This window comes from Dipodomys merriami, unplaced genomic scaffold (genome assembly GCF_024711535.1).
Source record: "Dipodomys merriami isolate MVZ:Mamm:240054 unplaced genomic scaffold, mDipMer1.0.p SCAF_5, whole genome shotgun sequence".
Taxonomy (NCBI): Eukaryota; Metazoa; Chordata; class Mammalia; order Rodentia; family Heteromyidae; genus Dipodomys; species Dipodomys merriami.
In genome coordinates this window covers 62,579,657-62,603,112 of record NW_027206068.1, presented here as the reverse complement: position 1 = coordinate 62,603,112, position 23,456 = coordinate 62,579,657, and the positions used below count along the sequence as shown (strand labels likewise).

Here is a 23,456-nt window from a genome sequence, read left to right as displayed (position 1 = left end):
CAGGAATGTGCTGCTTCTATCAGCTTGAACCTGCTCAGTGTTGAGAAATGCCTGCAATATATCCAAGTTCCATCAGTGAGAGGTCAGCAGCCCTCACAGTCCACCCAAGTACTATGAAGCACATTAGGGTCCCTAACTATGTATCCCCTTTCTAGGCCAGCTTGCTCCTCTTCTCACCTGGTTGCCTTCCAGCCATACTTCTAGTCTCTCTTGCCCTCTCTCTGGCTCAGTTCTCTGCACCTAGCTTTGTGGTAGCCAACATTAGATTTATCCACTGAAAACACTTTCAAGCTATGAGAAAGTAAATGGTTCTTTACAGTGCAAAAGAGAAGATAGAGGCCAGATGTAGGGCCTCAGCCAGGTTTGTAGGGCAGTACTGAGTTTGAATGCAGGACAGTGCACTTGCTAGGCAAGCACTCTACCATTAAAGCCATTCACTAGCCCTTTTTGGTCTAAATTATTTTCACATAGTGTGTCACTTTCTTCCTCTACTATCTCTCCCACAAAAGCTGGCCCGACTCTAGTCCTTCTACCTATGTCCTCCCAAGTAGCCAGAATAAATAGATGAGACTCATCATATCTAGCTTATTAGTTGAGATGAAGTCTTACTAACTTTTTGCCTGGAGCAGCAGTCTTCCTGATCTCTGCATCCAAAGTAACTGGTATTAAAGATGTAAGCCATTATGCTCAGTTTTGTTTTTTGTTTTGGGGTTTATTTTTTTTGCCAATCCTCAGGGCCTGGGCATTATTCCTGAGCCTCTATCTGCTCCAGGTTAGCACTCTACCACTTCAGCTATAGGACCACTTCCGGCTTTTTCTGTTTATGTAGTACTGAGGAATCGAACCCAGGGCTTCATGCATGCCAAGCAAGCACTCTACCACTACACCACATTCCCAACCCACTCTGCTCAGTTTTGAGAACCTTGTTTAAGACCAAACATAATAAATAAAAAATTACATTCATATGCAAGCCTTAGCAGGGCGCACAAAAGTAAGTAGAGGTTCCATTTGATGTGGGATAACCTGCTCCTGTGCAGAAGGTGAGTGAGTTAGTTCCTCAAGGTCATATAGTAGTGAAAGGCTGGCCAGATTCACAGTCATCTCCTCTGTATAAGTGTTTCCCATTCATTCCTTAAGTGGCTATGGGTATTTATATGCAATGATTGAATTTGGTGGCATGATGTGAGACCAGACAAAGGATTGCCTGGAAACACCTTAGTTTTCCTACAGGACACAGTCCGGGGGAAACAGAGATTAATGAGGCCCACAAAATTGCCAAAGTTTGCTCAGCATTACAGAGATGGACTTGGTCCCTGCTCTCATACTCTGGAAACTCTAAATGTACCTCCTTACTTTCTCATGTACACCTCCCCCATCTTCCCTGTCAACCAGGCTGTTTTTTCCCCAGATTTCTGCTGTGTTCTAGATTAAACCTGCAAGCAAAGGGTATATTAAACACCTCCTGCTTCCTTATAAATTTTGAGGCCAATGCAGACCAGCCCTAAGGGCTTGGCTCAGAGTGCTTTGCCCTTAATCAAGAAGGTCCCACTGGAAAGGAAGTCTGGGCCCCTCATTTGACTTGGCAGTTATGGTGGAGATTTCAGAACATAGAGAAAATAACCTTGTTTCCTGGGAGAAGCAGTCCTGGGAACCCAGGTAGCATTGAGAGGGAAGAAAGAATCTGTAGTCTCAGTTCCCAGAAAGAGGGATACGAATATTACAAGGCACCTTGTGAGCCCTGTGTTGATTGGGTTAAGCACACAAAGGAACTCACATACAATGGCCTGAGTTAGTCCTTTAAAACCCTAGACTAGAGCTTCCTCCATGATGTAGAGACTTAACTTAGACTCCAGGAGGCTGGAAGGTCCCTCTGCTGTTCTATTTACTGTGAAAATTGGACACAGGTTGCATTGGACTGCCCCCAGCATCCCCTAAGACAACCTTGAGCAAGGAACAGTAGGACTCCAGAGCTATGCTGATCTCTGTCAGAATGCCGTGTCACCAAGTGACTTATTTAGAAAAATTTCTCTTTTATCATCCTTGTCCCTGATAGTCATAGAAAACTAGGTGCCATCAGGTAGAATTAGACATGAGGAGAGGATTATCTTTTAGATCCTGTTAGGAGAGGGCCTCAGAGGCCCAGAAAGGATAAGTGGCTATCCTATCCCCAGGACACACAGCAAGGAAGGTACAGACTTCAATTACATATGAATTACATTCCATAAACAAAGATCAGGCAACAGCAACAAATATATATGTATACATATGTATATGTATATATATGTATGTATGTATAAGCAATGGGGCACTTTATATCCAGCTTTGGTGTTCACTGAAGCAAGCTCTAACCAGAGCAGACTTTGGTCAGCCTCAGAGAGGATAATACAAAGAGATTGTTTTGTTTTTAAGTCCATGAACAACCTGGAGGTAGAGGGAGGAGGTTCCAACAGCAAACCCCTGGGTTATGGTGGCTTTAGGAGGTTGGTAACAGAGATCTCAGAGGAGAGCAGAGAAAGGAGGGACTAGATGTGCAGATGGCATTGCTTTCAGCCCCACTATTTGGGGCTAGGCCCTAGACCAAGGGCTGCAGACCCAGGGGACAGTGTGAGGAGAAGAGGGTGGGTCCCCGGCAACCACAGAGGGGAGCCACTATGGGTATATGGCCTACTTTAGATCAAGGCTCCAGCAAAATGTCAAGTGCTGCTAATAATAGAGTCTACAGCCTCCTGTCAGGCTGGCAGTCACGCAAGGGACTGGGCCACAAAGGGCATTGGCTGGCTCCAGTGCTGGTTGTGCCGACCTGGGGTGCCAGGCCCAGCTGCCAAGGTCTCATGCCAGCCTCACGTGTTCTTCAAGTACTTTCCCATGTGCAAAACAGAGATGGAGAGAGAATTAGGAAAAGATTTTGTCCCTGGAGCACAGCTGAGAGCCAGGCCATTGAGCCCACCGAAGTCCCAGGGCTCCATACCAGGCTCAGACTAGTTTCTTGTGTAGTGTTATACTGCACAGCCTTGTTGGTACTAAAACTTTTCAGTAAAATTCTCGATGGGGGGGGGGAGGGGAAGGGGGAAAGAGGGGGATGCTCAGAGGCAAGAGTATCTCAATGCTTCAGGGGTCCTGTCTGCCTCAGAAGGAAAACAGGCGGTGGGTCACACTTCCTGGAGATAATGAGTAAAATCATCCATTAGCCAAGCCAGTGGTGTGCCAGACCTTGATTGAGACACTTAACCTCCTGGCCTCCAGGAACCTGTAACACATTCCGCCCAGCACTAAGCTTTGTGCAGATTAACTGCCTGCTGATTACAGGGAGCTATATAAATGCTAAGTGAAGCTGGGTGGGGATAGCCTAGGGGGGGAGGGGAGCCAGAGAGCCCTGCTAAGCTGGTTCACTCTTGTGGATTCTGGTTATCTATCTGCCAAGAAAGAGTCTCTGGACACAGTGACTTCCTTAAAGACCTTAGCAGGAGGGGTGTAGGCATACCTGGGGTTAATGTTTTCTACAATATTTCAGAGTTGTGATCCCAGGAATGAGGGAGAGAAAGATAAAAACTCAGTGTATCTGATCATGTAAGATGTTTTTATTTTCAGATATTTCAAAATAGAAAACGCACGCACACATGTGCACGCACTAGGACACACAAACACTGTCATATGCACACAGCCCATATGTACCCCAGTGTCTGGCACAAAAACACTCAGTACATGCTATTATTATTTCACACAAATATAAACACAGGCAGCACAAACAGAGTTTCACAGAGCATTCCCAGGTGTATCACATAGATTGAAATACGTGATAATACTTGGGAATCTGGGTGCTGGTGGCTCATGTCTATAATTCAAGCTACTCAGGAGACTGAGATTTGAGGATCAAGGTTTGAAGCCAGCCCCGGCAGGAAAGCCTATGAGACTCTGATCATCTATTAATTAGCAAAAATCTGAGGTGGAAGTTTGGCTCAAGTGATAGAGCAGCACCCTTAAGTAAAACAAACAAACCAACAAACAAACAAACAAACAAATGAGAATGCCTGAGTTCAAGTACTGAAGAAAAATGTTTAGCAGCTGAGACTATTGATAGGCTCACTATACTCTGTCTGTACAGGGGGTCCCAAAGTAAGGGTCCTGAAGCTTCTGTTAACATTTGGCTAACTCCTCTCCAGTCATCACCTCTTTTGGATCCCACCCAGACCAGGCCTAAGGGACTGAACCTGGGCTCCAAGCCTGACTTAGCCATGGCAGCATCCCTGCAGAGGCCAAGCTGGTCCCCAACATTGATTCCAGTGACAGATGATACTCAGCCTGGGTTGTTGAAACAGCCAGCCCCATCCAGAGCCCTCCAGCCAGGAGTCTGACTGAGGTCTTGGACATCTTTCCCCACTGGGGCCTTTGAAGAAGAAGACATGAAGTGGGAAGAGGAGATGGGGATGGAGGCCTACAAATGTTCTGGCTTTTTCTCTTATATGAGGAAGGGAGGTCTGCTGATTTTATACACTTCTTCCTCCATTGAACCAGCCCCTGTCTCCTTGCTTGTGACCATGGAGTCTCCAACCAGAAGCCCGGAGGAGTGCTTTCAAAGTGCTCTTCATCTCCAGACAGTCAAATTCAGCATGTCTGGAGTAGGGTCCTGGAATCTGCACTTCCATCTCGATACTCTAGGGGCTTTGCTTTATCATGTGGGCCCAGATGCACCATCACAAGAGGGAGTCTGTGAGAGTATAAATGGCATCCTGCAAGCTATTATAGAAAAACACCAACTGAGTCCTCCTGGCCTGGCATATAAGAAGTAGGTTAAAATTTTTGGACCCTAGAGTAGAACCCAAAGAATCCTGGACCCAGAACCTGCTCATGTTACTGTTTAGGACATTGTGGCATGTTCACATTGGCACTCATTCTGCAATTCAGGGACTTGGGAAGATTTCTGGACTGCGGATCATATGATCACCTTGAGAAACTTTTATGAACAGGTTATATCTCTACTTAAAGACAGAGGCATGGACCCTGGACCCAAGATTATCCCCAGGCTGGCATTCCCAGAGCCTATGATCAAAGGAAAGATACTTCCCCACACCCCACCCCCATCCTCAGTCCATCTCCCTTTGCTGCCTATCAACACCCTAATAGCCCAGCCCACCACCACCCCAACCTTGTCTCTAGGCTCAGCTCAAAGAGCCCATTACCTTTGCCAGTACAACTGCACACCTACTAAGTCCCCTGGATGAATCTTTCCAACAACTTGCTAACCCTCTTCCCCTCCTGTACAGAAAAATCTGTCCCAATTCAATTTCCCTCTCCCATCCATGGGAAAATCTGATAGAAAATAAGAAAATCACCAGGTAGAGATGAGAACTGCAGCCCAGCCTCCAATGGAGGCTCTGCTCACTAGCTCTGAGTACTGAGAAGTACTGCTCTACAAGGCAGAGTAGAGGCCTCCCAGCACCCCCAGTCTTCCCCCCACTTTCCATTCTTAGGACAGCCAGGGTGGGAACAGCAGATCCTGAAGAGAGCCAGGCAGAAGAACATCAGAATCAGCCCTGGCACCCAAAGGCAGCAGTGTGGCAAGAAGCTGGGCCTCAAGGCAGTGAATGCCTTTTGAGTTCTGCCCAGGTTCCCAGGCTTGTCCTCAGGGGTCCAGTGGGAAGCCCACGTCTTACTCTAAGCTCCTGGCTGTCCTCTCTCATCTCCAGCCTCCCATTCCCTCCAGAGCATAGCCCCTTCATGCATATTCTCTGCAACCACATCCCCTACCTGACAGAGGATCTGCCCTCTCCAGGTCTTTGTGAAAGCCAAGATCTGCATGCTTCCTAGAAATGCGAAAAACACCAGTAAGCGTGGGCATGGTAGGGCCCAGTGGCCAGTGCTCTTTAAGTTGTTGGGAAGTTGTTCTTCCTTCCATTAAGTTTTATGGGAAAAGCCTAGCTGGGCAGGAACAGCCTCCAGTGCTCCTCACAGAGACCCACTGGCAGTGAAAACTAGTCCAGTCTGCTCACTAAACCAGCCTCCACACAAGTGTGCATTCACACAGCTCTGCTGCCCTTCAGGTGTGCTATGGAAGCGGCCTACTCCTTGCTTTGTCTTTCCATGCCCTTCACTTCCCCTGTCCACATATACATGTGCATGCACATATCCAAATGTACACAGGCATGGCGGTCCAGTCATACAGAGTCTTGCCCAGTCCTTAGCCCTGTGTGCTCTTGAGGGCCCTAGGCTGGCCACTTGGGCATCCTTAGAATAATTCTTCATGACCAACTTTCTCCTCTCCTCCTCTGTCCTGTTCTGCCTGCAGTATTCCTATGAAGGGATGGAGATTAACAACTTGCCAGTGGAACTGACAGTGGTATGGAATGGACACTTCAACATTGACAACCCAGCTCAGAATAAAGGTATGGAGGGACTCCACCCTGACCTATGAGCAGTTGTCTGTCCCTCTCAGGCTCTGGCTTCTTCTTTGCATCCAGTCCACACTTCCTTCATGGGCATGGGCTCTGCACAGCAGGAGTCCCAGGAGGGGAAAGAAATGAGTAAAGATGAGCTGCCAATGACTGCTGAGTCTGGGCTGGCATTGAACTGTGATCCTCAAATCTCAGCCTCCTGAATAGCTAGGATTACAGGTGTGAGCCATCAATGCCTGGCTTGACTGCTGAGTCTGATTGGAGAACTCTGCATCCGCAGTTAGTTCTTCTCAAGCCCAGAGTCCTTTCCAATCTTCTCTGAGTCACAGTGACAAGTGGCTCTTCAGTGCCATCACCCCAGCATCCCAGGCTGGAACTTGTCCTGGCCGTTGACTGCTCTCAGCACCTTCCCACCCCAGCACTTCTCACCCTTGTCTTCTCCAGTTTATCTCTACAAATGTGGGGCGATGCGTGAGAGCTGTGGGCTGTGCCTCAAGGCTGACCCAGACTTTGAATGTGGCTGGTGCCAGAGTCCAGGCCAATGCACCCTGCGTCAACACTGTCCTGCCCACGAGAGCCGGTGGCTAGAGCTGTCGGGTGCCAACAGCAAGTGCACAAACCCACGCATCACAGAGGTAAGCCTGAGCTGGCCTAGCAGCCCACTTCAGCTTCCTGAGCCATGCACACCTTGTCAGGAGCTGGGGCATGGTATTCATCACCCACTATGACAGGGCTGCAGCCCTCTTTGGCTTTGTAATTAGTGAGAACAAACTGGCACTTGACTTGGTGCAGTTGTACAATTCTATTCCCTGATGCCTAGCAATGGCGGACACAATCCAAGGCCTTGTATGTGTGTCCATGGTTACCTTCCTATCCTTCACCAGTTCATAGCAACCCTGTTCTATTGGGTTCCTAGGGCTGCTAGGAATACAGTACCTCAGACCAGATAGTGTAAACCTCAGAAATGTACATGCTCACAACTCCGAAGTTCCTCCTGAGGAAAGAATCAGTGTGGCCTGGCTTCTTGGCCTGCAGATGGCTGTCTTCTCCCCTTGTGTCCTCTCATTGTCTTCCCTCTGTAAATGTCTCCATGTGTCCCAATTGCCCTTTTATTATATTTTTATGAGAATACCACCATCATGTTGGATTAAAGGTCACTCTAATGACCTCATTAATGCTTTATGGCCTCTATAAAGACCTATCTCCAAATAAGGCCACATTCTGAGAGCCTAGGTCTCCTTGAAACTTCCACATGTGCATCTGACACAATTCAGCCCATCATGGCCACCAAAGCAAATGTTCTTAACACCCTGTCCCAGTGCTCAGAGGCAGGTATTTGCTCTGCCCAAGGGTAAAGAAGGGCTATAGATGTAGCTCGATGGCAGACTACCTTCTCTAGCATGTAGGTCATGAGTTTGATCCCTAGCACTACCAAAACCAGAGTGTGATGAAAATGGTCCTGACTCTCAGGCCTTCTGAGTCTTAGATTAAGATCCTTCACCGTGATGATGGGTTTGCACTGTCTCACTCACAAAATGAGACCATCAGGGACTGTCACTCCACCTTAGGATGGTCCTCAAAATATGTCTCACACCTAAGCCTCTTCACTTTCTACCTTCCTGATTATCTGGACGTTTCAAGTTTTTCTCGACCCCTGTTTCAGCTTCCTGCGTGGAGAAGGTTCCATTCAGAAATTTTCTGACTGAGGAAATGTATTGGAAGATTTAACCTATAGGCTTGGAGCAGGAAGTCAGGTGGACTCCTCTCTACCCACTGTCCCTAGCTCTGTACCCAGGCCCTGATACTCACACTCCTCCTTCTCAGGCCATTAGCACTTCCGTACTTCCTCCATAGAACTTCTGTCCCCGTGTTCTTAACAAGAAACCATCCCTGGGCCCACGGCACATGGCAGCTCATGGTGTGTTGGGTCCAATTTGTTTTCTTTTTGGCTGAAGTCCAAGAAAACCACAGGGAGGAGGTATCAAATAGAACATATTTCCATGTATGAAAGTCTATTTAGTGCTCTCCATACTGGCATTGGCCCTCCAGGGAATCTAGACTGGGCCAAAGATAAAACTGCTTTCACAGGATGACAAGCTAGAGCTTGAATCTCATGCTGGATTCACCTGCTACCATGTGTTAGGGGTACACTGGGGGACTGGCCGTCCATCTGGGCAGGCATTAGGGGAAAGCTAGACCCCTCTCCCTGCCTTCTCCACATCTGCCTGCCTGTCCCATACAGAAATGGGCCTGTGTCTTCAAGGAAGCAGTTTTTCCACTATCATGGGAATCCTTTCACCTCTCACAAATACTCATGCCCACAGCAGAGGTTCAAAAGGCAGGAGGCAGCTGGACCACTGCAGGTGAGCAGTTTCTCTCTGCAAAGCTGCCATTAAAGGGAAGCCCAGCCCATTATTTTTTGCCCTCCCCAACTTCCACCCCAGGATGGAGCTCAAGTTGTGACCCTTGCTGAGAAGGGCCAATGGGCACACTGGGAAGAGCTAGAGGCTCCTACCATTCTGCTCCCCCACGGGCCATGATGCAAATACAAGGACTCAGAGGACCAGGTGTAGAAAAAAAGCCCTTCTTTGGTGTATAGAATGTGGGAAGTAGTCATTGGCTTGTGGTCACGGCCTGCAGCTCCCAGCTCAGCACAGACAGGCCCTTACTTACGGAGAACTAATGTTCATATCCTAATCATAAGGCCCGTGGTGACCCTGTAAGAAGGAAGGAGAGGCATGCTGACCAGTGCACCCAGGTGAAGTCTAAATTAAGTGAAAATAAGCCCAGCAATGAGGGCAGTGGCTAGGACAAATAGCTGTACAACTCCAGAAAGATGCTTAGAGAGGTGTGATAGCTCATGCTATGAATATGGCACTTCCTCTGACAAGGCCATAAGAGCAGCAGCACATGTCCCTGTCCTTAGAGGCTTGTGTGAGAAGAGGGGGTGCTGGAGTAGAAAGGATAAGGAGACAGACAAGAATCAATATTACATCAAAGAAATAAAAGAAGGGGTCTTGGAATTTCACTTATGGGAAGTAGCATTTGAGAAGGATCTCCAAAGAGGGGTTGGATGATCCTAGGTTTAGAGCTGTGCGTGAGGGGAGGTCTTGTTCTTATGGAGCGTGCAGCCAACCCAGGAGAAGGCTGAAAGATTTTCATCCTAATGTTTTATGGATTACTCAGTCCTCCTGCAGTGACCTGTGAGATGGAATGATCCACCAGGGCCTTTGAACTGGGTTTCTAAGACCACATACACACACAGTTTGCATTATCTGAAGGCTAGGGCCCATTATTGATAGCCCCAGACCTATTCAAGAATGGAGCACAAGTGGTCAAAGAACCATCAAGTAATGGTACTTCTTGTGGCCTTTACAATCACTTCTCTTCCTCCCTGCAGATAATCCCAGTGACAGGCCCCCGGGAAGGGGGCACTAAGGTTACCATCCGAGGGGAGAACCTGGGCCTGGAATTCCGGGACATTGCTTCCCATGTCAAGGTGGCCGGCGTGGAATGCAGTCCATTGGTGGATGGCTACATCCCTGCAGAACAGTAAGTGGAGGCCACCTGACACACAGTGAAGAGCAGGAGGAGAGGGATGATATAGCCGTACAGGCCGAGTCTCCTTGATCTGAAATGCTGTTTTGAATTGGGGATTCTTCCCCACCCCACCCCCATTGCCAGATTTTAGAATATGTGTTATATATGATCAGATAACTTGAGTCTGAAGTTTAAACACAAGATTCACTTATATTTCTTAGCTGCCTTTTACACATAGGCTGAGGGTGATTTCATACAATGCTTTTATTAATTCTCTGCAGGAACCCAAATTTCATGGTATAGAATTTTCCATTTATAGTGTTATGTCCATATTTCAAAAGTTTCAGATTTGAGATTTTCTGATTAGGGATGGCTCAACTTGGACAAACAACTCCTTGATCGTAAGAGACAGTCTCAAAACTGTGACAGGGAAAATAGAGAATATCCCTAGCCTTTTTACAATGTGCAGGGAACCCATTACTCCCCACCCACCAACCAGTGACTGGCCGTACCTGGGACACATAGAAAGAGGCAAAGGTCATGGCTGGGAGAGAGGAGAAAAATGAATGAAACCTACTTAAGGCAAGCAGTAGAGGTGAGACAAAGCAAGGTCAGACAAATGTGAACTCAGTTTCCTCTGTTGTCTCTAGCACCCTACTCATACACCCCATCCCCCATCATGAAGCTGATCCTTTGGAGGCTGAAAATGAAACCTCACTCCTCTTCTCAAGCCTGTGGGGACTTCATGTTCTTTTTATCTTTGTCAAGTCTATTGGCCCACAGAATTCAGGGGAAGGGCATTCAACAGGTGACCTTGACCTCTAACCCCAGCTAGACGATGAGATTCAGGAGTCATCTATTGTCTTGTAAATAAATAAGCACTATTTTCCAGCCCAGCAAACACAACTAAGAAATGCTTGCCAGCACAGTGGAATCTTATTCCATACCGTCTTACTGCTCCTCCCAGCATGCAACCTTGTCACCTGTCTTGTGTACGTAAGGCACAGGCTGCTGGTAAGGCTGAGTCTCCTCAGGATATAGTGACTCTGAAATACTGTTGTCCTTGATTCTTCCCAAAATACTCATAGCAGATAAGATGACTTAAGAAAGGCTCAAATCTTGGTAGGATGCTCACCTCCTTGGTCTATCAACCCTCCATTACCAAAAGAACTCTCCATGGCTCCTACCACTTTCTCAGACCTTCCTAGAAGAGTCAAATCAAAGTAGACTACTGTACCATGATATGGAAAGTTTAAAACACATCTACTCTAAACCCGTGTGAACAGGCATCAAAAGTATTATATAAAGCCTCATAATTACAATAGTGATAGTACTAAGATCCATAGAATGATATAGAACAATTAGGAAAAGAATCTTAGTATGCAATGAAGGTGACTCAAATCAACAAGGAAAAGCAAGATAGTCCAATAAAGGATGTTAGTTAACTCCTGAGAAAAGTAATATTTCAGATTATCCACCAAAAATGAATCCCAGATGGATTAAAAAGGCAACTGTAAAATATGAAACTGTGAAAAGAGTAGAAGAAAATACAGGTGGAACTGTATTTGGTTTCAGGAAGGGGAATGTGTTCTAAGTATAATTTCAAAAGAAGATAATATAAAGGAAAAGATTAGGGGCTTGGGGTACATTAAATTTTAAGACTTGAACATTGAAAATCATTGTAAGCAAAGTAAAAACATGAATGATAAGCTGAGGATACTTATGCTGTATCATAGTTAATAGATACTTTTTCTACACAGATACAGAAGTTTTAAAAATAAAATGCAGATCTCACAAAACAAGCAAAGAACACAAATGTATAAGTCACTGCATGTTTGAAGAACTGAGAGCCATGTGAAATATAAATTAAAAGAATGGAGAATGCTTTTTAAACATCAGTGCCCACTGTGGAGGAATAGGAAGACATGGGAAGACACGGGAAGTATCACTCAAGATGAGAACGTAAATTGGGACAACAGAGATATGTACCAAACGTATGTAGTCTGGCCAAGTGTGATGGTGCATGACTACAATCTCAGCACTAGGCAGCCAAAGGCATGAGGATCAAGACCAGTCTGGGATACATAGCAACGTCTTATCCCATAAAAATTAAACAAAATAAACAGCCTAAAAAAATCTGTAAGGGTTGCCAAATGGAAATGCCCATGCAGTTCAGGCAGAAGAGGGGAGAGAGGGGAAGAGAGGAGAGCTTGGGGAGGGAGGAGGAAAGAGAGAGAGAGAGAAAGAGAGAGAGCAAACTGACAGCTGCACAAGATGGAGTTGGGTAGAACAAGAAGAATTAGGGTAGGAGGAGAGAGATCACATAAAGCCACAGCAGAAGCAGAGGTGACCTCAGTGGATGGGGAAATGACCTCAGAGCCTGGGGGACCTCCCACTGCCCCCAGGCATGCCAGTTACCTGGGTTACAGGTGCTGGGCAAGGACTTCTAGGGTGCACTGAGAGAGAGCCAAGGAGAGGGGCCATTTCTTTCCAGCATACCTAACAAAATCTATAGTTTAGCCACCAACCATACTTCTATACCATTCCCTAAATAACTAAACTACTCAACTGTTTATAAGCAAAAATGCTTATTTCAGCCTTATTCATAATAGCAAAAATCCAGAAGCAAATTGTATGCCTAAAAATAGGGAACTCATCAACTCAATGAATTACTGCACAGATGTTCCTCAATTTATGATGGGGTTACATTTGGGAGCAGGGGCTGCATTGAGTGACATCTACCACTGAGCTACACGTCATAGTCTATTCTAGTGTGTGTGTGTGTGTGTGTGTGTGTGTGTGTGTGTGTGGTTTGGTTCATTTGGCTGGGTTACTTGAAGTAGAAGAAAAGTTAGGATAAGTAAATACCCACCAATAGGAAGATGATGATTTTAGTCATAGTGCAAAATATTGCAAAGCTGTTAGAAAGAATAAAATAGAGCAAGGTAGAATAATAGGAAGGAAAGTCTATGGTGTATTGTTAAGTAAAAATAAGTATTTAGAACAGTAGTATGTTATGTTTTACTTTTATCTTAAAAAGTACATTTCCTATATGTGTTTATTGTATATACACACATGTACATGCATGTATATGTACACATTTTATACATATGCTGACATTTATATTTGCATAGATACATACAAAACACAGATAATCTAGGCACTTACACACAGTGTGATCGAAGAAGGATACTCTTAGGATAGGAATACAAAGGTTCAATACTCATGTGCATCTGATCATATAAAATAGTATTTAGCAAAATGACCTCCAAAAACAAATAAATAAAATATACAGGTATGTAAATACAGTGGTATCTCATTTTCCTCAAGGAATTGGTTTCAAGAACCCTCAGATACCAAATTCCATTGATATTCATGTCCCTTCTATAAAATGGCAAGAATTTGCATATGTACATCTCTCCTATGCCTTCAATCATCTCCACACGACTTCTAATGCCTAAGTCAATGGAAATGCGATTAGTGGTTTTTGTGCTGTATTGTTAGGGAATAATGACAAGGGAAATGTCCACATACGTTCTGTACAGGTACCATTTGTGGAGGGATGATTTTGCTCCATGGTTGGTGGGATCTAGAGACATGGATCCCCTGGATGTGGATGAAGAGGCCTGACTTTTCTGTACCTCAGATTCTTAGCATGTAAAATGGGGTATTTGTATCACACATTTCCTCACAAACACACACAGTATCTTCCTACTTGGACTAAAAGCTGGAGAGGAGCAGAAAGCATGGTGCTGAAGCAACCTCAGCCTCAGGAGTAAGTTGCTCCCAGATGAGGACTGAGAACCTGAGATTACTTCCATGTTCTAGGTCTGACTTGCTGAGAACCTGTGGGTAACTCACCTTCCCACCCTGCACTGAAACATTTTCCCGCCTCTTGCTAACCACTGAGTTCAGAGTTGGGTCAGAACACTCGGGACCTTCCTCTAGGCTCCCTTGAGTTTCCTCATTTTCTTTCCTTCCTTCCTTCCTTCCTTCCTTCCTTCCTTCCTTCCTTCCTTCCTTCCTTCCTTCCTTCCTTCCTTTCTTCCTTTCCTTTTTTCTTTCTTTCTCTTTCTTTCTTTCTCTTCTTTCGTTCTCTATTTTTCTTTCTCTCTCTTTCTCTCTTTCTTTTTTTCTTTTTTGTCAGTCATGGGGCTTGAACTCAGGGCCTGGGTGCTGTCCCTGAGCTCTTTCACTCAAGGCTAGCCCTCTACCACTTTGAGCTACCGTGCCACTTCCAGTTTTCTGGTGATTGATTGGAGATAAGAGTCTCACAGGCTTTCCTGCCCAGGCTGGCTTGGAATCACAATCCTCAGATCTCAGCCTCCTGAGTAAGATTACAGGTGTGAGCCACCAGTACCCAGCAGATTTCCTCATTTTCTGAAAGCCAAGAAGGAGCCCTGGCAGGGAAGCATATGTGCCTTCAGTCCCTGCTCCCTGCTATCCCTGAGATCTCCTGCATGACAAAGGATCCGGGTTGGTCATGTCTGGATCCTGTGGTTCATGGGATGTCTTTTCACCTCTTGCAGGATTGTGTGTGAGATGGGAGAGGCCAAGCCCAGCCAGCACGCCGGCTTCGTGGAGATCTGTGTGGCTGTGTGTCGGCCCGAGTTCATGGCCCGTTCCTCACAGCTCTATTATTTCATGGTAAGTCCTGGCCACTAGAAGCCTGGCCAGGAGAGGTGCAGGCCACCACACACTTCAACATCATTGCTAGGTCTGACTAGACCTTGAAAAAAATGCAGGGCAGGACATGAGTCCTGTCTCAGGGAGTGAGCACATAGCCTTTGAAATCCGAAAAGTCAGGTCTCCAATCCAGATTAGCTGTACCTGGCTGTGGGGCGCCAGGTAATGTGGGTTAGCCCTTAGGCTGCCATCTGCCCATGTGGCTGAAAGCTGTGGTAGATGAATGAGAATGTGGTCATCCCACAGAGACTCGTGGAATTTGTGCCTACGGTCCACCACTTATTAGTTGGGAGAACTTAGACATGCACATCGTTTAACTTTTGGGGGCTCAGTTTCTTCATTTGTAAAATAGCATCTACAGCACAGGATGGTGTATATATTTTTTCTTTCTAGTATCATCTCTTTTACATGCATGATTGTGAATCCCACTGCTATGCCCTGATCTTTCCCTGTACACTCAGCTAGCCCAGCCCCTCTCACTCTTCCCACCATAGACCGTCACTCTTCATCTGCTCCTTTTCTCCACACAGTTTCACAGCCTGCCTGTCATACCCACCCACCTTTCCCTCTCCACACCCTCAGCTCCACCTCCCAACCCTTCTATCCCCTCTCCTCCTCCCTTGGCCCTTCTGAAGGTCTTACTCTAGTCCCCAAGTCCTCCAGCTTGACCCTTCCATCTCTGAAAGGATGCCAGACTTCAGGAAGCTCCTGACTTTACAGGGTTGGTGGGGACATTCACAAGTTCCCCACCACATACCCCATCATTTCCATGACTAAACTTCTCAGATGCATGACAGCAGGGTGCTGGCTGCTTTTGGAAGCCAGAAGCCTAAAGGCATGGATTCTGCCTAGACATTCAGTTCTCTAAAAATATTGTTAGGAGACTCCACTCTCCTACTTCCTTTCCTCCTTTTCTCCTTCCTTCTCATTCTTCTTCCTTCTCCCTTTGACTAATAGTAATTTATCATCTCAAAAAAAGTGCCTCTTATTATATATTTTGATAAATATGTGTTTAATTAAATTGAATGTTCTAATAATTTGTCCCGGCTGTGGGATTACACATACAGCTCCTCTCTCAGAAGACCCATGGTCTGGGGAGATAAAGTCAACCACAGGCAATGTTGTAGGCACGTTGAGGTAAGCCTCAGAAAAGCTGCAGGTTAGATGCTTCTTCCACCTGGCACACCAAGGCTTTCCCTATCTCCGCTGTTGAGTAACCGTCTGACTCTGGATGCCGCTGGCTGTCACTAGACATGTGGATGGTGCCTGCTGGGTATCGGGCCTAACATCTGGTTCTGAAATTGCCTGCAGCAGAGGTGAAAAGGGAGGAAATCACAGCATGGCCTAAGGAAACCCTGGCCTTCCGCTGCCAGTCAACTGGCCAGATTCTTGTGGATGGCAACATGGACAATACCAGGGCAGTTTTGACCTCAATGAGCCCCCTTTTTCTTGGGGTTTCAACTGCTGTGAGTCCCCTGAGAGCCTCTCACTTCTTGAGACCAGCTCCAAGGCCACAGACTCCTGTGTGTCCTACTGTTATCTCTGTGTGACCCATCCAAGCTGTTTGCCCCCAATTGTGCACCCTCCCTTCTCAGCCACTCCTACTAGTGGCCTGTCCTCCAGGCACACAAACTAGGCACACAGTGGCTCTGTTTCCCTTGATTCTAGTTTCAACCCCCAGTATAGCCTCAGCTTCACTTTCTGATTCTCTTTGTCCCAGCTGGGACCTCCTGTAGTCTTTCCTCTGAGACCACTCTAACCCAAGCATCTTTTCGGGGGAGGGGGGGGGACAAAAAACCTGAGCCCATTCCAGTCTCCTTCTCCCTGTGAGATGCTGCCAAGATCTTCAGTGAGGCCCCCTACTCAATCTCTCTCAGGCTATGGCCTGCCTTCCTCGAATCCCACCCCCCTCCATCTCCTTCCCATGACATACCAAGTCAGCCACCTACTCTCCCGAACCAGAGTCCTGCCCTTCTCCCACTCCTTGCTCTTCTCCAAACGTACAGACCTATTCTGAGGACACCCACAGCCCCTGTGACCCCATCTTACTGCTCCGGTGGCATCTGCTCACTGTGCCCAGTGGTCACCTTGGGCTCTGCTCCTCTTTGCAGCCCCATAAGCTTTTGGAGACAAAGCCAATGCCTTCATTTCTGTGCTGGCCCTCACGGTATGTGGGCACTTCCAACCTGATGATGCATGCTAGGGTCCCCTGGGGGCCTGACCAAAACAACTGGACCACACTCCCTACTTCTTCAGCCACGCTCGGCAGGGGTAGGGGTGTTAACTTGATCAGAAAGCTTCCCGGTGACCCCAGTGTGCACTCTGGGCCGACAGGAGTACAGCAGAGGTGAAGATGCTTCTATGTCCCCCATACTCTCTTCTGTAATTCCTTTTTTCCTCTCTCCTTTCCTTCCTGCTTGCTTTCTTGCTTTTTTGTACCAGTACTTGATCTTAAATTCAGGGCTTGCACACTCACTTAGCTTTTTCTGTATAAGACTGGTGCTTTAAACTTGAGCCATGCCTCCATTTTCAGCTTTTTGCTGGTTCCTGGGAGATAAGAGTGTCACAAAGTTTTCTGCTGGGGCTGGCTTTGAGCCTCAACTCTCAGATCTCACCCTCCTGGGTAGTTGGGATGACAGATGTGAACAGCCAGCTCCTGACTTCCCTAATTCTTATTAGAATCCCCCTACAGGATAGTTTTCACCCTGGAGTAGGATGTATGGGAATCTGAAATGTCATTGATGGAAGAGGAGATGGAAAGGTTGACTTGTCCAGGGCTGACTGATTTCCTTGTGGACCCTGAGTGGCAGGCACTGTACTAGAATAAGATTAATGGGGTTAGATGTGCACTGGATGATGGGATGGAAGGAAGGACTGATAAGGGGCCACGAGATGAGGAAAATTAGATCCAAGGAGCCATCAGGAGCCATGGGGGTGGACACCACCAACAGTGGAATTGCTCTATTGCATCTGAGGCTCCAAGACCGGCATCACTTCTGTGTTTGAAGGACACCTCTAAGGAGTTACCACTGAGGAATTCCACAGGCCCTCTGGGGAAGAGAGATGATGGTGTGAGAACCGCCGCCTCCCTGCCTCCATTTACACATTGGGGTCATGAAGCTCCCCCATCACCCATGGAGCTCTGAGGCAGTCCAGGTGGAAATGAGGGGTAGAAAATCCCGTGAGTGTCAGAAGGGATTCAGGAAGGGAGAGATTTGTCCCCACCTCTGTCCTCCCCTCAGCCGGGTAACACTCCTTGGGGCTCACAAAGGAGCCCTTCTTCTCTGGGGTCCTGGGACAGCCAGGCTGTTTGGGGACATGTTAGAGAGTCCTTTGTAGAGGTGCCACTCAGAACCTGAAGCATGCTGGGAGTTTGTTTCCATGGCCAGTGCTGTGTCTTCCTCAGTTTCCCTACACAATCAGGCCAGCTCTACTGTGTGGTTTGTTCTCCCTAAACCCACAGGCCAAAGCCAGATTGGCACCCCTGGTCTTGTCACCACCTCTGGCAATACTGGACTTGAACTGAGGGCCTCACAAGCCTCCTCCCTAACCCTTTTGTTTGCTTGCTTTACTTCTTTTTTCACATAGGATCTTATGCTTTTGGCCTAGGGTCAACCTCTAACCCCCGCCTCCCCAATAGCTGTATTGCGAGCATGCACCATTACACCAGGCCCCATTTCCATTTGTGGAGCCGAGTGAGAAGCTGGCACATCATGCAGAATTTGAATTCCCATGCAAACCCCCAGTGAAATATTAATGACGCATGACTTGAATAATCAGTTTCTCACAATTCTAAAGCTGTGTCTGTATCACCCTCTTCCCACCCCCAGAATAATGCCCCCTCCAGTCTCCAGTCTACCCCTGTAGGCAAAGCCCACAGGGATTACTTCTCTACCTAGCTAGGTACTGGCAGAGAGTGCTTGTTCTCAGTCTCTTCAGTTTTCCTGGGCTTGATCTAGACTTACCCCACAAGCCTTGTGCACAGACAGAACAATAGGCAGACTCTCTGTTCCCTTTCCATCTCAGGAAGTTCATTAGGCCTAGGGAATATTTGGAAAGATGTGAGCTACCTATGAGTTACAGAAAACAGTTGCCCTGAGTAATAGAGGAAACCATTTTGGGGCCCAGACTTCTGATTATGTGACCAGAGAGGTTTGCCAATATCTCATCATAGTCACACAGCATGATTCAAAGAGAGCTGAGAAAAGGGTGCTCTTTACACCCCTTCACCCCACCCTTCTCCCTGGCAAGGATTTCAAACTAAGTAGAACAGGCCACACCCAATAGGACAGGCCAGCTTGGGCCTGCAAGTGTCTCCAAGTGTGCCCTTGTAGATTTGCCCTAAAGAGAACAGCATTCAGGCCAGGCCCTGGGCACGCCGGCTCCCAAGGGAGATGGCCAGAAGCCCTGGGCGCCAAGTGTGTTGAGCGTCATTGCTGAGCATTCATTCTTTCAGGGCAAGGTGGCCGAGGAAGGGAAAGAGAAATCTTCATTTAAATGCAGATACAGGCTTCTCACTTGGGACTGAAGAAAGTTTTTCCATTAAAATGCTAATGAAAGAATAAACCGCAACTCCAAATCCCTGGCCGTCAAGGGCTTTCCTCCCAGCCCCCAGCCCCAGCCTGACTACTCCTCACACCTCCATCCTAGCAGAAGGCTGTGTGTGGGGCGGCTGCTAGTCCTCCTACACCGTAGTCATTGTTCTAGCCACCAGCACTCTGGGCGGCTCTCTGGAGAAGCACGGGGACAATGGGGAAGGGGCGGTACCACATTCCCCAAAGGAAGAAGAATCAGTGCTCCCGAGTCAGATGCTGCTTCTGAGCAGTGTGACCTTGGGAAAGTTACTTAACCCCTCTGCATCTCATCTGGGAAATGGACAATAACCCTCACTCTTTGCTACATAGACACTGACCCTCTCAGAACTGAAGCCCAGCAAGGGGCCCATGTCCGGGGGCACCCAGGTCACCATCACCGGCACCAACCTGAATGCAGGCAGCAATGTGGTGGTGATGTTTGGAAAGCAGCCCTGCCTTTTCCACAGGTAACCAGCTCAAACAGGTAAACCTCTGGGGAAAAGTCAGAGCTCCATGGAGATGAGAGGACAGCCACTTCCTGGGCTAACTCTTGGAAGTCCTGGCTCCTCCCTGTGAGCATGGGTGTGCTGTGCTGTCCTTGGCAGAGGGCAGAGGCTGGGCATGCCTTTCCTCAGAGGGCATCCATGCTGCTGGCCATCATTCAGCCAGGTACCCCGCACCAGCCTCTGCAGAAGCCACAGAGCAAGGTCAGGGTCTATGGCTGTCAGTCTCTCTCCAGCTGTGGCCCAGGAGCCAGCAATGACTGCCCAGAGTTAACTGGAATAGCTCTGAGGCTGAGGCCAAGCAGGCAACTTTCATTGTGCTAGCCCAGAAAGAGCCCAAGGGAGGAGAAACACATGGCTCATCCAGGAAGGGCCTAGAAGATGTGGCTGGCCTGAGGGAGAGGTTTCCCTAGAGGGGCTATGCTGAATGCTCTGACAGATCTGAAGTTAGACCAGGCCAGGCCTTGTGTTAGCAGTGCTAAAGAAACAATCATTCTGACACTTGGTAAAATGATAGGGATGAATTCTTTCAGAACGTTGTAGTAGTCTGGAGTCTGTCACAATAGGGGATAAGACAGAGCTCAACTCCAAATGCAGGAGAGATAGCTGGGGATGGACTAAGGGGGCGGAGAACGAAAACTAGGAAGAGAAAGGGAGACTGGGAATTCTTACTTAGCTGATTTAAAGGGATTGTTGCTGAGGGCAAGTCATGAGGACCAGATTGTGTGTGTGTGTGTGTGTGTGTGTGTGTGTGTGTGTGTGTGTGTGTGTGTGTGTGTGTGTGTGTGTGTGTGTGTGTGTGTGTGTGTGTGTGTGTGTGTGTGATCAATCAGGATATCCTGGCTAAAAATAATGTCAGGTAAACTAAACAAGGTCCCCCCAAGACCAGGCCTATTTGAAAATCTGACTCATCTTGGTCAAAGAGCCTCTGAATCTGGTCCTTGAGCCTTACCTCTGGCCAGTGCTTGTCCTCTGCTCTTGAGGAGCCTGACACACTGGGGCAGGGGGAGCTGACCAGGGACCACCATCCCATCAATGCCCAGGGGGCTCAGTACACTGCCTTCCCTCCTCCAGGCGATCTTCATCCTTCATCGTCTGCAACACCACTTCTTCGGACGAAGTGCTAGAGCTGAAGGTGACAGTGCAGGTGGACAGGGCAAAAATCCGCCAGGACCTCGCCTTCCAGTACGTGGAGGACCCCACCATCGTGCGCATTGAGCCTGAGTGGAGCATCGTCAGGTAGGAGCTACCCCAACTGTCCTCCATGCCTCAGACCTCATTTTCCTTCCTCGGTGCTGTAACTCCAAGGAAAGTTCTGGGAACGCAGTCCTGTTTAGAGGTTGGATGGTGCAAGCCCCAGCCCAGAGGACAAGCTCTAACCAGCCAGCACTCACTCATGACCCCAGCCTCAGGACTGGTGGAGCTCTTGGTGGTAATGCCCACAGCCCCTGTCAAGGTGCCTGTTTGATTCCCCTGTACCTCACCTCTGCTAAATATCAGCAGTCATTCTGGTCCTGCCTCAGACTGAGGTATGGGGGAGAAGGAGGAAACTCAAGGTCAACTTCTTTCCTCCTCTCTAGGCCATGCTCTATCCAGTCTGTCCCCGTCCTCTGTGCTTCAGGGGGCCTGCTGACCGCTCGTCCTTGTAGCCTGCTCCCTCTTGGCCTGCTTGGCTTTGTCTCTTCCTCTATTACAAACTCCTCAAGGGCACAGTTTGGGCCTTGTTCCTTGCACTTTCCCCAGTGTTCAATATGGATATACTAAATGAATGTTCCAGAAGGTGGAACTAGGTGTTGGATGCCATCTTAGGAAGACCCTGGGGCAGGAGTGCAGCCTTTCATTCATTCGCCTGGGGCAATTCACAGTTTCTTTCTGGGACCCCATCTTTTGGGTAATTCCGGGGATTTGGAAACTTCGAGATCTCTTGATCTTGTGGAGATGAGGAAGCTGTGTGGAGGGTGTCTACTGCAGGGCCCATGCAGATGTCTGGGAAGCTGCTCTGTGGGACAGCAAGGGGAGCAGGGACAGACAGGAAGGACAGAAGGACAGACAGGGGGCTCATCCCAGGCTGCTGCTGATCAGACAGGTGGCCTTAACAGCTTCCTGGGCCCAAGGAGGCCCACCTGTGAGCTCCCGCACTGGGCAACAAGGGAATGAAGTGAGAGACAGTGCTCAGCTCAGCGTCTTCCCTGCCCCACTGTCTGCGCTGGGGCCAAGGAAGCCAGAGAGGACAGCATGAAGAAATGTTAGGGCAAGTGGAGTTATGTATGGCTCAAGTGGTAGAGTGCAAGCCTTGAGCAAAATAGCTAAGCAAGAGCACAACGCCTTGAGTTCAAGCCCCAGTACTGGCACACACAGGCAAAAAAAAAAAAAGTTCTTCAGGATAAAGTGAGGTACATGGACATAGCCTGTGTGTAGTCTAAGAAGCCATCTTTAAAACCCAAAACACGCCGGTCACCTGCTTTTGTAAATAAAGTTTTATTGGAACAGGGCTATGCTTACTTTATCTGTATTGTCTATAGCTGCTTTCTCATTACAAAGCAGAGTGGAGTAGTTGTGACCGGGACCATATGGCCTGCAGAGCCTAAAATATTTACTGTCTGGTTCTTTCAGAAAGTTTGCCAGCCTCTGCCTTTTTTAAAAATTATTATTGTGAAAATACTGTACAGAGGAGTTACAATTACATGGGCAAGATAATGAGTACAGTTCTTATCAAGCATTGTAACCTCCTCCTTTGTTTCCCTTTCCAATCCCTTCCCATCCTCCCCCTACCCCCTACCGAATCCTCCTCCCTCTTCTTGCCCCCACCAAAGTTGTAAAGTTCGTTTTTTCAACATAACAACTTATACATCTCATTGTTGCAATGGGTCCACGTATCCCTATTTAAACGATTTGTTTTTTCCTTCCCCTCCACAAATTATACCAACCTCGAAATACAGTGAAAGCAGGGGTTATAACGTGGGGGAGGGACATACAAAGCAACAAAGAAATAATCTTATAAATATGTTAGAAACAATAGCAAGGAAGAAAAACCATTTGAGTCCTTATCTGGGGTTCATTTTGCCTAACATCAACTTATCTGACCGTTTCTGCTTGTCTCAGACATATACTAGTTATTGCAAATAAGGGAAACCATGGGACCTATGTTTCTTTGCAGCCTCTGCCTTTATCACCAGAAAGAAGGCTAAGGGCATAGAGTATGGCGGCCTCAAGAGTCACTCTGTAAGGCTCAACCTGGAAGTGTTAGTCACTCTGTAAGGTCTAACCTGGAAATGTTAGCCAGGGTCTTAATGCAGATGAAGAGCAAGAGGGACAGAGGAGGACACAGACCATCAAAGGCCACTCTGTATTTGGCCCCAGGGCCTGAAGAATAAAGGAAGTTGATTATTTCGTTGTGTGCCTCATTCTAGAATCTCTGTGACTCGGAGGCATACACTCTGGCTGAATTCAGACCTTCTGTGTTTCATCATCACAGAAATAGAAGTGTCGTCCCTCCTGGCACTTGGCAGTATCTCTGAGTCATGCTCATGTCTAGGAGGTTGGAGACACATTCTAGGACTACCAGCCAGCTCTAGTATTTTTTGTTGTTGTTGAAAGTCTGAGGCTGGGGTGTGTTTGTTTGCACAAGGTATGGCTTTGATTGGCACACTCTGCCTAGGTAGCTCAGAGACAGTGGGGCAGAGAATCTGCAACCATGCATGGAATTGATAACTGAAGACAGGGGATAGCTGGAGGCCAGAAGCTCTTTTGGACATTGCTGTAGG

The 23,456-nt window shown here is 47.6% G+C and overlaps 1 protein-coding gene across 1 annotated transcript in view; it reads left to right on the top strand.

Annotated features, from left to right (window-relative positions):
* Nucleotides 1–23,456, top strand: part of Plxna4 (plexin A4) — a 421,273-nt gene that overhangs the window by 351,927 nt on the left and 45,890 nt on the right. The window contains exons 11-16 of the mRNA XM_069996788.1: nucleotides 6,284–6,380; nucleotides 6,834–7,024; nucleotides 9,790–9,941; nucleotides 14,459–14,576; nucleotides 19,520–19,656; nucleotides 20,767–20,931. Coding sequence (XP_069852889.1) covers nucleotides 6,284–6,380; nucleotides 6,834–7,024; nucleotides 9,790–9,941; nucleotides 14,459–14,576; nucleotides 19,520–19,656; nucleotides 20,767–20,931 — 860 coding nt within the window. The remainder of the gene's footprint in view (nucleotides 1–6,283; nucleotides 6,381–6,833; nucleotides 7,025–9,789; nucleotides 9,942–14,458; nucleotides 14,577–19,519; nucleotides 19,657–20,766; nucleotides 20,932–23,456) is intronic.